The sequence below is a fragment of the Narcine bancroftii genome, chromosome 14 (genome assembly GCF_036971445.1).
Source record: "Narcine bancroftii isolate sNarBan1 chromosome 14, sNarBan1.hap1, whole genome shotgun sequence".
NCBI lineage: Eukaryota > Metazoa > Chordata > Chondrichthyes > Torpediniformes > Narcinidae > Narcine > Narcine bancroftii.
Window position 1 is genome coordinate 13,551,079 of NC_091482.1, and position 13,305 is coordinate 13,564,383.

General features: G+C 37.3%; 1 protein-coding gene across 6 annotated transcripts in view; it reads right to left on the minus strand.

The window, feature by feature from the left end:
* Nucleotides 1-479: 479 nt before the first annotated feature.
* Nucleotides 480-13,305, minus strand: part of ssh2a (slingshot protein phosphatase 2a) — a 107,256-nt gene continuing 94,430 nt past the window's right edge. For all 6 annotated transcript variants that reach the window (XM_069910369.1, XM_069910371.1, XM_069910372.1 and 3 more), the window contains 2 exons: nucleotides 6,001-6,844; nucleotides 480-2,542 (listed from right to left, as the gene is read on the minus strand). In XM_069910369.1, the coding sequence (XP_069766470.1) occupies nucleotides 572-2,542; nucleotides 6,001-6,844 (2,815 nt within the window). In that variant the 3' untranslated portion in view covers nucleotides 480-571. The remainder of the gene's footprint in view (nucleotides 2,543-6,000; nucleotides 6,845-13,305) is intronic.

Sequence of the window (13,305 nt, forward strand, 5' to 3'; positions counted from 1 at the left end):
TTATCCCTGATAGTGCCAGGGAGTAACTTTCATGGGCTTTATAATCACATTCACTAGATTTTATTTTGAGGGGGGTGGGTTGGGGAAAATGGGGAATTCAGGCTAAATACATTATGAATGGCAAGAATTGTTAAATACAAAAATACAAGTGACATTAAATTTCTACAAAATGAAATTTATCGCAACGAGCAGCCTTTTCCCTGATTTTAATTTAGAGGCATGTCAAACAGCAGAGAATTTTGCTTTCAAATTGCAAGCCTGTTCTGTGTTCATTGGTGTGATCTTTTAAATGGGATCTTGTGGTTAAAGGATTCACTTTCATACAATTTTAAATCAAAACCAACTACAGAAAGAAGCCCAAGATTCACATGCAGTCATCAAGAAAATAAAACACACATTTAACAGAGAAAACAAATTGTAAAGTGCATGTTCCTTTTCAAAAAAAAACCTCCTCTTGTCCAGAAACCATTACATGGTATTATACAAGGACTAATTGTCTGCTTTTTCTCACTAGTTGCTTTTATTTGCATTAATGGACGATTTCTGTGGTGTTGTTGAGGTGCTATAGCTGTCAGTGGAGTGAGACAGGTGCATCTGTGTCGGAAGGCTTTACCTGTGAAAGATTCGGTTTTGCACTCACCACGGTACTGTGTTGCGCCGACACACTGTCTTTGGCATGTTGTATTAAAGGCTTGCTTTGTACAATACTCTTTGATGCTTCAAATTCCTCTGTGGGGTGAGGATCTTGGAGTGAAGAGATGGACACACACTTTTTTTTGCTGGGCTCATCTTCCACAGCACATTCAGTTCTAACCTCCCCTGTCCTTTGCACATTCCATGGAGTGTTCTGGCCAGAATTAGAAAGTGCTTGGTTTGTCTTAGTAGGATCCAAACTCTTAAATAAATCATCCTTTGAGAGATCCAAGTAACCTAGCTTGGCAATTGATGCAGATCTTTTCATCTGAGATGGGGTTGTGAGGCCTGCTCGTCTCAGCTTGGCTTCAATTTCTTCTGTCCGTCGATTACCAATTCTCAGGCCGCTACCTAGATGATTGATACCGTCATTGCTGGAACTATGCTGAAGGTCATGATTTGAAAAATGTAACATCTGCATTTCTCGGATCCTTTCATCAAATCTGCTGAAACTTGATTCTAAATCCTTATGGGTAAGCAATGCGATGCAGCCATCTGTTCTTTGCAAATATGTCTCTCCTTGGTCGACTTCTTGAAGCTCTAAGTGAAAACTTTCCTCATTGTAGAATTCTGCTTCAGTATCTGTACTTGACACTGTGACACCTTCCAACTGTAGGACAGGTGTTGGGCATTCTATTAATGGCAAATGGGCATTGTGACTGCCAAATCGTGTAATTTCACATTCTGTTGGGATGTCATCTACCTCTTCTGAAGGACTACCAATGTGAAAGGTAATTCCTTCAGTTTCTGTATTCTGTTTTTGGGCTAAACCTGCAGCATCCAATAATGGCAAAAAGGATGGATGCCACAGAGTATCAGTGGCACAAACCTCTTCCATTTCTAAATGGTTTTCAGATTGTCTGGTGCCTTCGATTACCTTCACCAGGGATTCATCTTCAATTGCAGAAAGTATGGCAACTTCATTTTCCTTCTCAGGGGATTCATCTTTAATGGTAGCCTTTTTTTCTCCTACTTGGGAAGTTGGCAATTTAAATACAGGGGTATATTCAATTATCTCAATTTTCTTAGGAAGGTGGATGTACAACTCTGAATCCTCAGAAGCTGCAAAAGAATGGATCGTTCTGTGCTCTATACTGTTCAAATATCCAGGTTCAGCTTGCACCTGTTCTACTTTTGATTGTAATGGATGTTCTGATGCATTTGATTGCATCTCGGAGATTGGCTCTTGATTCAGAGGTTCATTACCTTTGAGTAACAAAGGTTGGTCTTCGATAATGTTTCCTCCTCCTTTGTCCTTCAGTGGGCAGATTTCAGAAGAGATGTCTCCACTCTTGTTTGTCACCACACATTCACCAGCGGCAGTTCCATCAACCCTAGAATTTTTACGAATTGGTAGTGCGGTAACAACGAATGATTGATATTCTTCTTGCTTTAATCGTTCTTCAAACTCCTTGGTTGCACGTTTTACAGATCCAGGACACCATTTTTCCACAGGTTTGTGGCCTAATATTTCATCGTGCACAGACTCTTCATTGGCGGCTGCCTGGTCATCTTCAGGGCTCTTGATGGTTACATTTACCTGATGACATCCATTTTGTTTAATTTCACTGTCATCATTTCCTGCCACTAAAGAGTCATTTGCACAGATTTCATTCGCAGAACTGCCTTTTTCAGAAGACCAATTGAAATCTGCTGCTAGTTCATGAACGGTATTCCTCTTTGGCATTTGGGTATGGCTATTGATGACACTTTCTGCCTTTATTTGGCACAAGCCTACGTTCTGGTTGGACTCTATTTCTGTCACAATTTCTTTCACAGAAATAACATTTAATGACTGAGATCTGGTTAAGGAAGACTTCTTGCCGAATGATAGTGATACCAAATTTTCCTGTGGAAAGAGAAAATAAAATAATTACATCCATAAAATATTGATATTCTCTCCCAATACTGTATACTGCATTATCTCTCCCAACAAGTGTGATAATAAGGATTGACCTAAAAATATGAAATCACTTTAAAATTACTACCTGGCACCATTTACCCAAGATCGAATTTCCCTATTCTCTACCCCATTCACGTCACAGATTATAGAAAAGGAGAACATTTCCTCAGCGTGCTTCAAAGTTGAAATTAGTCACTATGAAATGGCATACAGAAATAAAATCAGAAGGTACTGGAAGCATTCAGCAAGCTCGAGAGCCACAATGGAAAGAGAAACATTCTTTAGAATGGCTCAGTGTTTCTAATATTTTTCTGCTTTAATGTCAGATTGCCAGCATCTGCCAGTTTATTTTGATCTTCAGGACGGAGTTTCATTAATAGGAATATACATATTAATTCTTAAAGCTGTATTTCTGTACTTAAGTAATATATGTTAATGTATAGAGCGGACTTCAACATTCGAGCATTGGAGTTAGCAACTTGGTCCATCAGGTCTCCCACTACGCCAATCACATTCTACCCCCTCCTTGTAAAGAGCCCACAAAGTCCCAATTGAATCCAGATCCCAGCAACTGTGAGGTGGTAAATCCATAAGCTGCACTGCCCCGTTCCATGAATGCCATCCACTAGCAGCATCAAACATAAAGGAAGTGGTGATTCCATAATGCTTCTTGTGAGTTACTCAGCAATAAAAAAATTCATTGAATGAAAGAAAAAAAAAGTGCAAGTACAAGGCAGCTGAATGTAAAAATAATGGACCTTTGACTCTTGTATCCAACCTAGCATTGCTATCAGTGTTAATTTTAAATGTCACAAGTTCTGTGAACAGGGCATTTTCATTATTTGGATTTATGCTGAGAAAATTCTTGAATACCTCATTAAGAATACAAGTAAGAACTTATAAAACCTTTGCATGATTGGGCAATCAACTTGGTAGAGCTCACAGAGGGTAGATAAAGAGAAGCCAGTAGATCATATTTTGAAGTTCTTTCAACAACAGCCAGATATAATGTTCGTGGACAAGAGCTTGTGGAGTTCAGTAACATGTATTAGCATGAAAAGATTGCTTAACTCTCAAAATAGTTGTGATAAGCAGGCGTTTTTTTTCCAACTAGCATGGCATATCAAATGGAATGTCTGAGAGATCGGTACTGGGACATCTGTTATTTACAATCCACAGGAATATTCACAGCTTGGCTATATCATACCACGTCGAGGTTAGCTGAATAATTGAGATCACAGAATCTGCATAAGCATGTATAAGAGTTAAATAAGTTGGCAAATAAAAACAAGATGGATACCATGTTACAATATGTTGTTATCTATTTTGGTAGGAACAAGGGAAAAATGAGTTATGTAAATCGCCTGAGATAATTAAATCAATGTTTGGACAGATCCATTAAAAAAAGCTGAAGGTAACAAGAAATGCATATATTCAGGTAATCATTGTATTTTTGGGACCAATTTTTCCAGTCAAAAAGGGGGATTGACTATTACACAGTATCAACAATTGCATGCATATATACAGTAATTAAGGTAACTGAATCTTTCTTGGAAGTCGATAGGAAGACCGAACAACTTTACAACAGTTTGGGTGAGACTGCAGATGAGTATTATAGACTCCTGATCTTATTTAAGGTAGTATGTACTTGCTCAGTGCTGCAAAGGTTTACTCAACAAATTGTTATTATTAAATTTAATGGTGTACTTGGTGGATGAAGAGACTGATTATATTCTCAAAACTAAAAAAAAATGAGAGCTGACCCCATTGAAACGGAGGATTTTGAAGGGGACGGGCAGGGTAGGTTTTGTAGTTTTCCTTTGAGTAGTGGGCAGTTAAAAGACAAGGGGGCATATTCTCAGGGTAAAAAATGTCAGCTACTTTTCTGATAATTGAAGGTATTCTCTCTCAAAATGGTTTATGCATATTTGAAACATTTAACTTAAGAGGGTTGTGGATGCTAAATCATTCAGTATATTCAGGCTTTGATAAAGAGGGTAATGGGGATTCGGAAGGAATAAAGTAGAATTGAGACCAGATCAGCAACAATCTCAATGAACACTCAAGATGTGTAAACCCACTCCAAGCCAATATACCTGCAAGAACCTAATTCAATGTGCTCTATATTTGTTCTATACCGTGACAGAATATAGATATATTTTTGGGAGATAAATTGGGGCAGGGTTTGTTAGTGTAGGTCACATACAAACACTTTAAAACAATTCTTATTTAAAGTACTGGAGCTCTACTCATGCTAGACATGTCGGGGCCTCAGAGCCTTTGCAAAAGTTCTGGAGAATGTCCAAGATTGATGTAACAAAAAGGCAACAGATGAAAGAGCTTGTCGGAGCTGCCTTCTGTCTGGAGGGGAACTTGCTGTTCTAAGAGGGCCATGTGGATTTGCAAGCAGAGAGGGTCAAACAGGCTTTCTCTCATAGAGAGAGACACACACACACACACACACACACACACACACACACAGAACACTTCTACAGTGTTACAGCCAGCAACAGCAGCTGGGACTGGAACAGGACAAGCTGGCCAGCTTGTGGAAAGCCCCATTTGGAAGACAGGTCGTGAGTGCTTAGTTCAGCCTGGTCAAAGCCCTTGTTTGTACAAGAGGAGAGGACTGGCTGTCTAAATTTTCACTTGGAATAAGAGAAACAAAAAGGCACTCTGCGGTGACCTGAAAGAAAGAGGTTATCATCTGGAGGGGACAAGTTTTGTCAGCAAAACACTGGAGTGGCTGATGGAAGTAAAACAGTTGTGGTGGTCCTGGAACAACAAATCTCTCTCTGAAAACTGACAAGAATCTTCCTGAGCGGTAACCATTTTCCTTTCAAGCACCAAAGCCTGGTGAACTTTATAAATATTAAATTCTGTGCACAGTGTAAGAATTGCCTGCAATCAGTGAACTTGGAGGAATGAGAAGTGAGATTGGACTGTGAATCAAAGAACTTTTCTGAACTTGCATACACATTACATACATGTGCACTTAGAATTAGAAGGGGGTTAGTTAAGTCAATAGTGATAAGTTAAAGTGTGATTCTGTTTTCATGTTTAAAGATCATTAAAAGCAACTTTTGTTTAAGAAACCATTTGTCTTAGTGAATATCTATTGCTGATGGTTTTTGTGGTCCTCTGGGCTTGTAACAATACACCAGGTAGAGAAGAGGTCTTGGAATTTGAATCTTTTCTAGAAAACAGAATGGCAAAACTCCTATGTATTACTAGATCTCCAAAATTACACTGGAACAGAACCAATGGAACACAAATTGAATTTATGTAAGCATTAAACAAAATATACACAATATTGGCTCAAGGGCAAACAGCTCCCTGCAATGAATAGATACTTGGATTTTCTCAATCTGCCACCACTTTTAATAGTTTCAAAATATTTTTACCTCATTCAGTGTTGTTTCATTAGCCATGCACTTCTCTCTGGCACGAGGGAGGTTATCCACTGACATCTGTCCCAGACCATTCTCAAATTGCTGCTCTTTTTCAAAGTTCTCCTGAGCAGTTGTTTTTGTGGCACAGTATTTTCCTCCTCCAAGCTCTTCTGCTTTTGAGTGCGATTGTACACGAGGTCCACTTTCTTGTGAAAGTTCAATGAATTTTTCTCTGGCACTGAAAAAGTCAATTCGATCAGCATGGCAGTTACAGATTCCAGCCTCTACATTAGATGATGGGACTTGAGGAACTAATTCTGGTGAAGATGTGAGATCTTGAAGTAGAGATCCAATTTCGAACAATGGTGATGAATTGCAGTTTGAGTTTAAATTGACATCTTTTAATTCATCACCTAAGACGGTCAATAGCAAGGGATGTTCAGGTGAAGAAGGCGGCTCCTGTTGTGTCAAGGTTGATTTGTTAGGGTGACAGTGTTGAAGAAAATGAGTATCAGTGTTGCAACTCGTGCAACCTTCAGTGGATGCCTTCGTGCAACCTTCAGAAGAGATGCTACTCTGCAAGGTATCTGGATTACATTTGGTAGGTATTCCATTTTCTGCATCAATATCAGAATTTAAATCTATAATTTCCTCATTAACTCCAGGTAAAATAATATCTGGGGTATTCAAAAACTGGTGATTATATAAATGTTCAGCAAGTAGATCAGTTGGCATCTCTGTAGTTGAAGTGCTGTCCCTTCTGTTTAAATCAACAGTAGATTTATTAATACGGTCACGGTGCTCAGAAAGGTCACTATCAGAGTGCGATCGCCAAAGTTTATTGTGCCTCTGCTTGCTGCATTAATAGAGAACAAAAAGTTTATATTCAAGTACCTCCACCACAACAAATATTGTTATATAATGTAGAACAAGTTATAAACCCTGGATTTCTCAAAAAACGATGATCTCATGATCACACAGGTACAGAATGCACATTACCGCCAATGATGGCCAACAAACATTTCTGAAATCCCAATCATATTTCAGCTACAAAAATGATTTTTATTCAGAGTTGTTACTGATGAAATAATCATGGCATAATATTTTGCAAACTGTGTCTGAAATGGCAGCTATATGACTAATTCACATGAATTTTCTTTCAGGAATTTGATAAGGAAAGTTTCCCTGAAAACCTTGTCCATTACAACACATAAACAGAAGTTCAACTTGCAAAAGGTGAAGAATACCACCAACAATAGAACTCCTATTGCACTGGAGTTTCAAAATAGATTGCTTAGGGGCTTGTTACTACAATGTTCTAACTTGAAGTCAGACAATAATTTAATTCACCAACAATTATCATTGAGGCAAGAAAACAAAATCTCATCTATTCATTAGAAAAAAATAATCACATGCCTCGGCCCAATATTGAATTTACAGAACTAAACTTTCCATCTATAGCACCCAGCCCTACATTTTCTAAGCTGTTGAAGAACCATGGGCTCGTTCCCCAGTAATTCACAAGGGGAGAAATGTACAGACAACATTCAAACTTTGGTTTTTTTTTAAAAAAGTAACACAGTTTTTATAAAAATGAATTAAAATTCAAGTCACTCTTTCATTGAGGAGAGGAGAGGAAAGTAACCTGTAAATCAGGCATAAATAATTATAGTCTGCACAACATTTAACAGGAAGGAAATATTCACTGAAAGCATTCTTAATGAACGACTTAGTGTTGATCCATTCATAGAAAATAAAGTAACCAGATCAATTTAAGTGCCACATCTACAAATGGAAAGGTGTAGATTGCTTCGATTACAGCTGAAAAGTATTTTTGCCACATTATATTGAACACATACGATAGCTACAAAAGACAAAGCTAAAGGCATTCAAGAGACATTTGATCAGATATATAGACAGGAGCAGCTCAGAAGGGTATGCAGACAAATGGGACCAGCCTAGCCCCAAATGGCATATGCACATAATGTTACCTCACCAACGCTAAATAAGAAGCGCAAATACTGGTTCTGCCTTGTGTACAAATATGGCTTATGGACAGACCAAGGTAACGGAACACATTCATCACCAGAGGACTGTCTGTATTGAAAATTACAGCTTGTCAATAGATAAAATATTAAGACCTCTACTTTATTACAGAATTTATCAGACATGGCACTGCTGGAATGTAGAAATCTTCATCAAACTTAACTGCAACAGTTCATTAATTTGGGGCAAAGGAGACAAATGTTCTCTTTCTTCCCCTGACTTTAAGACTGCTTAAAGAGGCATTTAAGATGCACAGGGTGGTTCCCTGGAAAAGAGTTTGGCCCTGATGCAGTTCTTCTAATGCTCATATACATCAGCCACAATTTTATCATTCCACAGTTCATCCAACATTTTCCCATTTGTGGTTGGGATATCATGTTAGACATTCAGAGGGGAATCTGATAAATCTACTTTGAGCAGATGATATCGCAAATTTCCAAATCTCACACCCTGTGATGCCTCTAAGAGTACAAGTGAGCAAGCTTAAATAGAAAAACAGAAGCAAACACACATGATAAACATCAGTCTCATATCATTTTGATCTTCAGTCACATTAGGTACTTGGGTTCTGAATGTTTCAGATTTTTAAACAGCAGATAGGATGACCACAAATCAGTGAAATACTGAAAGAAATTGTAAATGTCAGAAGAAAACTAAAACCTTACAATTTTCTAGATATTGCTGCCATGTAAACCAATCACCATCATATTTTAAGCAACCCATGTTTCTGACAAATAGCCACGTCAGAAGCTTCTGTTTTCTAATAACTATCCATATCACTTCACTCAACATATACCTGCTATAATTCTTTCATTTCATTGAATAATGATGCTAACACTGCCCAGAATTAAACAAATGAAATAAAAGTTATTACTATCGTGAAACATTATTATTGTTGCTGGCTTGAAAAATGATGTCAAATGAAATTTTTTTTTTAAATTTCTGCAAGTCAGTCATTTGTAATCAGAGGACACCATGTATATTGCAATATACATCACATGTCCATCGCATGATATTTTATTTGCACCAACATACTGCTAAAATATTGGTAGTGGGTCAGGAAATGTCATATGACAAGAAATGCAATTTCATAAAGTGTTTGTTGATTTGTCCTGCAATCATGTGGATTTAAAATATTGTATAAATAAAGTTCTACAAGCATCATATTTCCTTAACATAATTATAATTATTGTGAGATACAAAATTATATTTAACTGAACTGAAATGCTCAGCAGGGGAAAAGTTTGGTGTTTTGTAACCGAAAAGTTTACACATATTTTCCTTGCAACGTAATTAAAATTCTTCTATTATGAAAGATACCTATAGTTCACTAATACAAAATCACCAACTGGAATCCATAATTCACACTGTTATGTTGCTAGAAAAATAAACCTGATTTCAAAGAGTTAAAGTTAAAACAGCAGCACGATATATTAATGCACACATCAGCTGTGATCATTATTTTTCATCGCCCCTTATTCTCACCCACCACCGTAAGAAATCAGAATTGATTATTTTTTTAGAAATGTACACAAAGATTGCATAGTCTCCAAGTTGTTAGCCAGCTTCATGTCTCTAAATTCCTTTCAAATTGTTTCCTAAAGTTTATTATTTGAACTACATTTGCAGTCAATGTCCTGAAAGAGCCAGTTCAGTGAATTACTAAAGTGAGAGTACTGACTGGCAACCATTACAACTTCTCTGACAGGCGATTTATTAGACACATTGTAAAGTTCTACATCAGTAAACACGCCACAAGTTAGAGTTCAAGAAATATTCCAAACAAACAAATCACTATCTCAGCTTAGTTGGTTCATTTTCTAAGTCAGATAATATTCAAATTTAAATATGGTTTTCTCAGTGCCCAGTCGAAATCCTATTTTTACCAGTCCTTCATCAAAATGCCCATAATGATGGATTAGCTGAACTACACTTTCTATTTTCATATTTCTGATTCACCAATTTCATGTTTGAATTTATTGAAGCTGTAAATTTGGATAGGATTAATAGATTTTAATGATGGTAAATTCTGGTAATTATGTTTGTTAATGGTTTTGTACTGGGAAAACACAGTACACATGTAGCAATGGACTACAGCTCACAAAAGCCCTCTCATGAGTAATTATTGCCCATATCCCACAGAAAAAAATAAAGCATCAATATGTGAAGCTTTAGTTTGGCATTTATGACTGGGTGCGTGGATTTAAATTTTATGAGAAATTGTAGAGTCTCCCGTTGTAATAAAAAAAATTTTTGGGGAGACAAAATTTGGAAGTTTTTGAAGGGGCATTTCTAATACCCCTGGTCAAAATTTCTGTTATTGTTACTGAACGAGTAAACAATGACCTGATTTCCAAAAGGCATAAAATTAAAGATGACACATTTCTTCAATATTTTAAGCAAGTTTACTTGTTTTTTATTTCCATCTTTTACAGGTTCAAAATAACAAAAAAGGAAAAGGGCCTGAAGCAAATGTTTGTGCACTCTGCAGGGTCAGTACTTAGTAGCACCTTCTTTGGCAAGTATTACAACTTACAAATGCTTTCTGTAGCCAGGTAAGAGTCTTTCAATTCCTGTTTGGGGGAATTTCACCCATTCTTCCTTGCAAAAGGCTTCTAGTTCTGAGATTTTTGGGCCATCTTGCATACACTGCTATTTTGAAGTTTATCCACAGATTTTTGATGATGTTTAGGTCGGAGGACTATGAGGGCAATGGCAAAACCTTCAGCTTGCACCTCTTGAGATAGTCCATTGTGTGCTTAGGAGTTTAGGATCATTATCTTGTTGTAGAAACCAGCCTCTCAGAAAAGTTGAAAATTGCTTTTTTAAAAAAAACAGATGGTGTGATGTTTGCTTCCAGAATTTGCTGGTATTTAATGGAATTCATTCTTCCCTCTCCCAGTGAAATGTTCCCCATACCACTGGGTGCAACACAAGCCCAAAGCATAATCGATCCGCCCCCATGCTTAACAATTGGAGAGGTGTTCTTTTCATGAAATTCTGCACCCTTTTCCTCCACATACTTTTGCTCATTGCAGCCAAAAAGTTCTATTTTAACTTCATCAGTCCACAGAACTTGTTTCCAAATGGCATCAGGCTTGGTTAGAGGTTCTTTTGCAAACTCCTGATGCTGAATTTTGTGGTAAGGATGCAGGAAAGATTTTCTTCTGATGACTTTTCCATGAAGGTCATATTTGTGCAGGTGTCGCTGCACATAGAAGAGTGCACCACCTCTGTATGTTTGGAGAACATACATTGGCATTCTACACATTATACTTGTCATGGCTTATTAGTTGGCGTGACAATATATATATGTATTGCACCAAATTCTGACATCATGAATGTTGTGCTCTCTTTAATATTATATTATAAAGAATCCATATAATATTAAGAGTCCCAGCTCTTCAGGATTCCAGCCGACAAAATTAACCTGTGCCCTCTAATTCTTGAAAGTAGTTCCTGCCAAATTAGGTGCCAACTTATTTAAACCATGTTACCCATTGCAAAACTTCATTCCATACTTGTATCATAATCATGTCTATTATATTGTACAATGAGGAAAATAGCAGATGCACCATTACAGACCAATTTAATTGTTGAGATAGAACAAAAACTGTTTACATTAGATAATTTCTAAGAACCTAAGAAACTGAAAATGCTTAAAACACTCAGCAGGTTAGCCAGCATCTGCAGAAAGAGAAACAGTTAATGTTTCACGTCAATGACAATTGATCAGAACAGAAAAAGAATGAAAAATAATTAGTTTTAGGTGGCAAAATCAGTAGTGGAGGGATGGACTGAAACTAAGGGAATACCAGATGATTTGGAAATTAAATGTCAGCTAAAATGAGATTGCACTTCAAAGTTCAGATTTATCGTCAGTGTACAAAGATGACATCACATACAGCCATGAGATCCTTTTTCCTGCGGCCAGGCAGAATTTTTACTCATCAGTGGTGCATAAAACTGTACTCGAGAAAACAACAGTTGTGACAGATTAGGTTATATTTTATGTTGTATATAGACATGTTTTAAAGAAGATAAATTGTGGCAGTTTTTTTTTAAGTTTAGGTCACATACAGATAAAAACACTTCATCTCATTTAAATTGCCAGAGCTCTGCTCAAGCCGGACAGTCCAGGCTCCAAGTGCTTTTGCAAAAACTTTGAAGAGTGCCTATAAGGACTTCACAGGTGTTAACTGGACATGCTGTGGAGTAATGGATTATTGTTTGGAAAGCAACAGATGAACAGACTGGAAAATTGGGTCTGGTGCCACAGTCTGTCTGAGTGCAGAGTGCTGTTCTAAGCGAGCGAGAGAGAATAAGAATTCAGTTCTACAGTTTAGCAGAAACAGCCTGCGACTGGAACATGACAAGCTGGCAAGCTTGTGGAAAAACCTCATTTTGAAAACTGGTTGTGAGTTCTTAGTCCAGCCTAGTCAAAGCTCTTCTGGTCCATATAAGAGGAGGTAACTGGCTACATAATGTTTCACTTGAAATAAGGAAAACAAAAAGGAACTCTGTGCTGACCTGAAAGAAAGAGGTCATCATTTGGAAAACCCTGATGGGGCATGTTTCTTCTGCAAGACACAGACGTGGATGATCAGAAGGAATCTGTTTGTGTCCAATAAGCAACAAATCCCTCTCTGAAAACCTTCTTGAGTGGTAACCATTTACCTTTCAAGCACCAAAGCCTGGTGAAATTCATAAATGTTAAATTCTATGCACAGTATAAGAAATGCCGGATACTGGTGAACTTGGAGGAGTGAGACGTGAGATTAGACTGTGAATAAATAACTTTTCTGTGTATTACATACACATATGCTTAGAATTAGAAGGGGCTTAAGCTAAGTTAATCATAATAAGTTAAAGTTTGATCCTGTTTTCATGTTTAAAGGTAATTAAAAGCAACTTTTGTTTAAGTGACCGTTTGTCTTGGTGAATTTCTATCGCTGCTGGGCTTGGGGTCCTTTGGGCCCTTAACACAGTAATAACGGATTGTGCAATACAGAAAAAAAGTCAATAATAAATAATGTGCAAATTAAGAGTCCTTAAATGAGTCGCTGATTGAGTTTGTTGTTTAGATGTTTGTTTGTTCAGCAACTGTTCCTGAACCTATATCTCTTTCCTGATAAAGCAGTGAGAATAGAGCATGTCCTGGGTGGTATGGATCCTTGAAGACTGCTATTGCTCTTTTTTTTTTGTTGCTAATAAGGATGTGGACATGTCCAGAAATGAAATCTGGTCTGTAGGACATGCTCTAAAACTTTA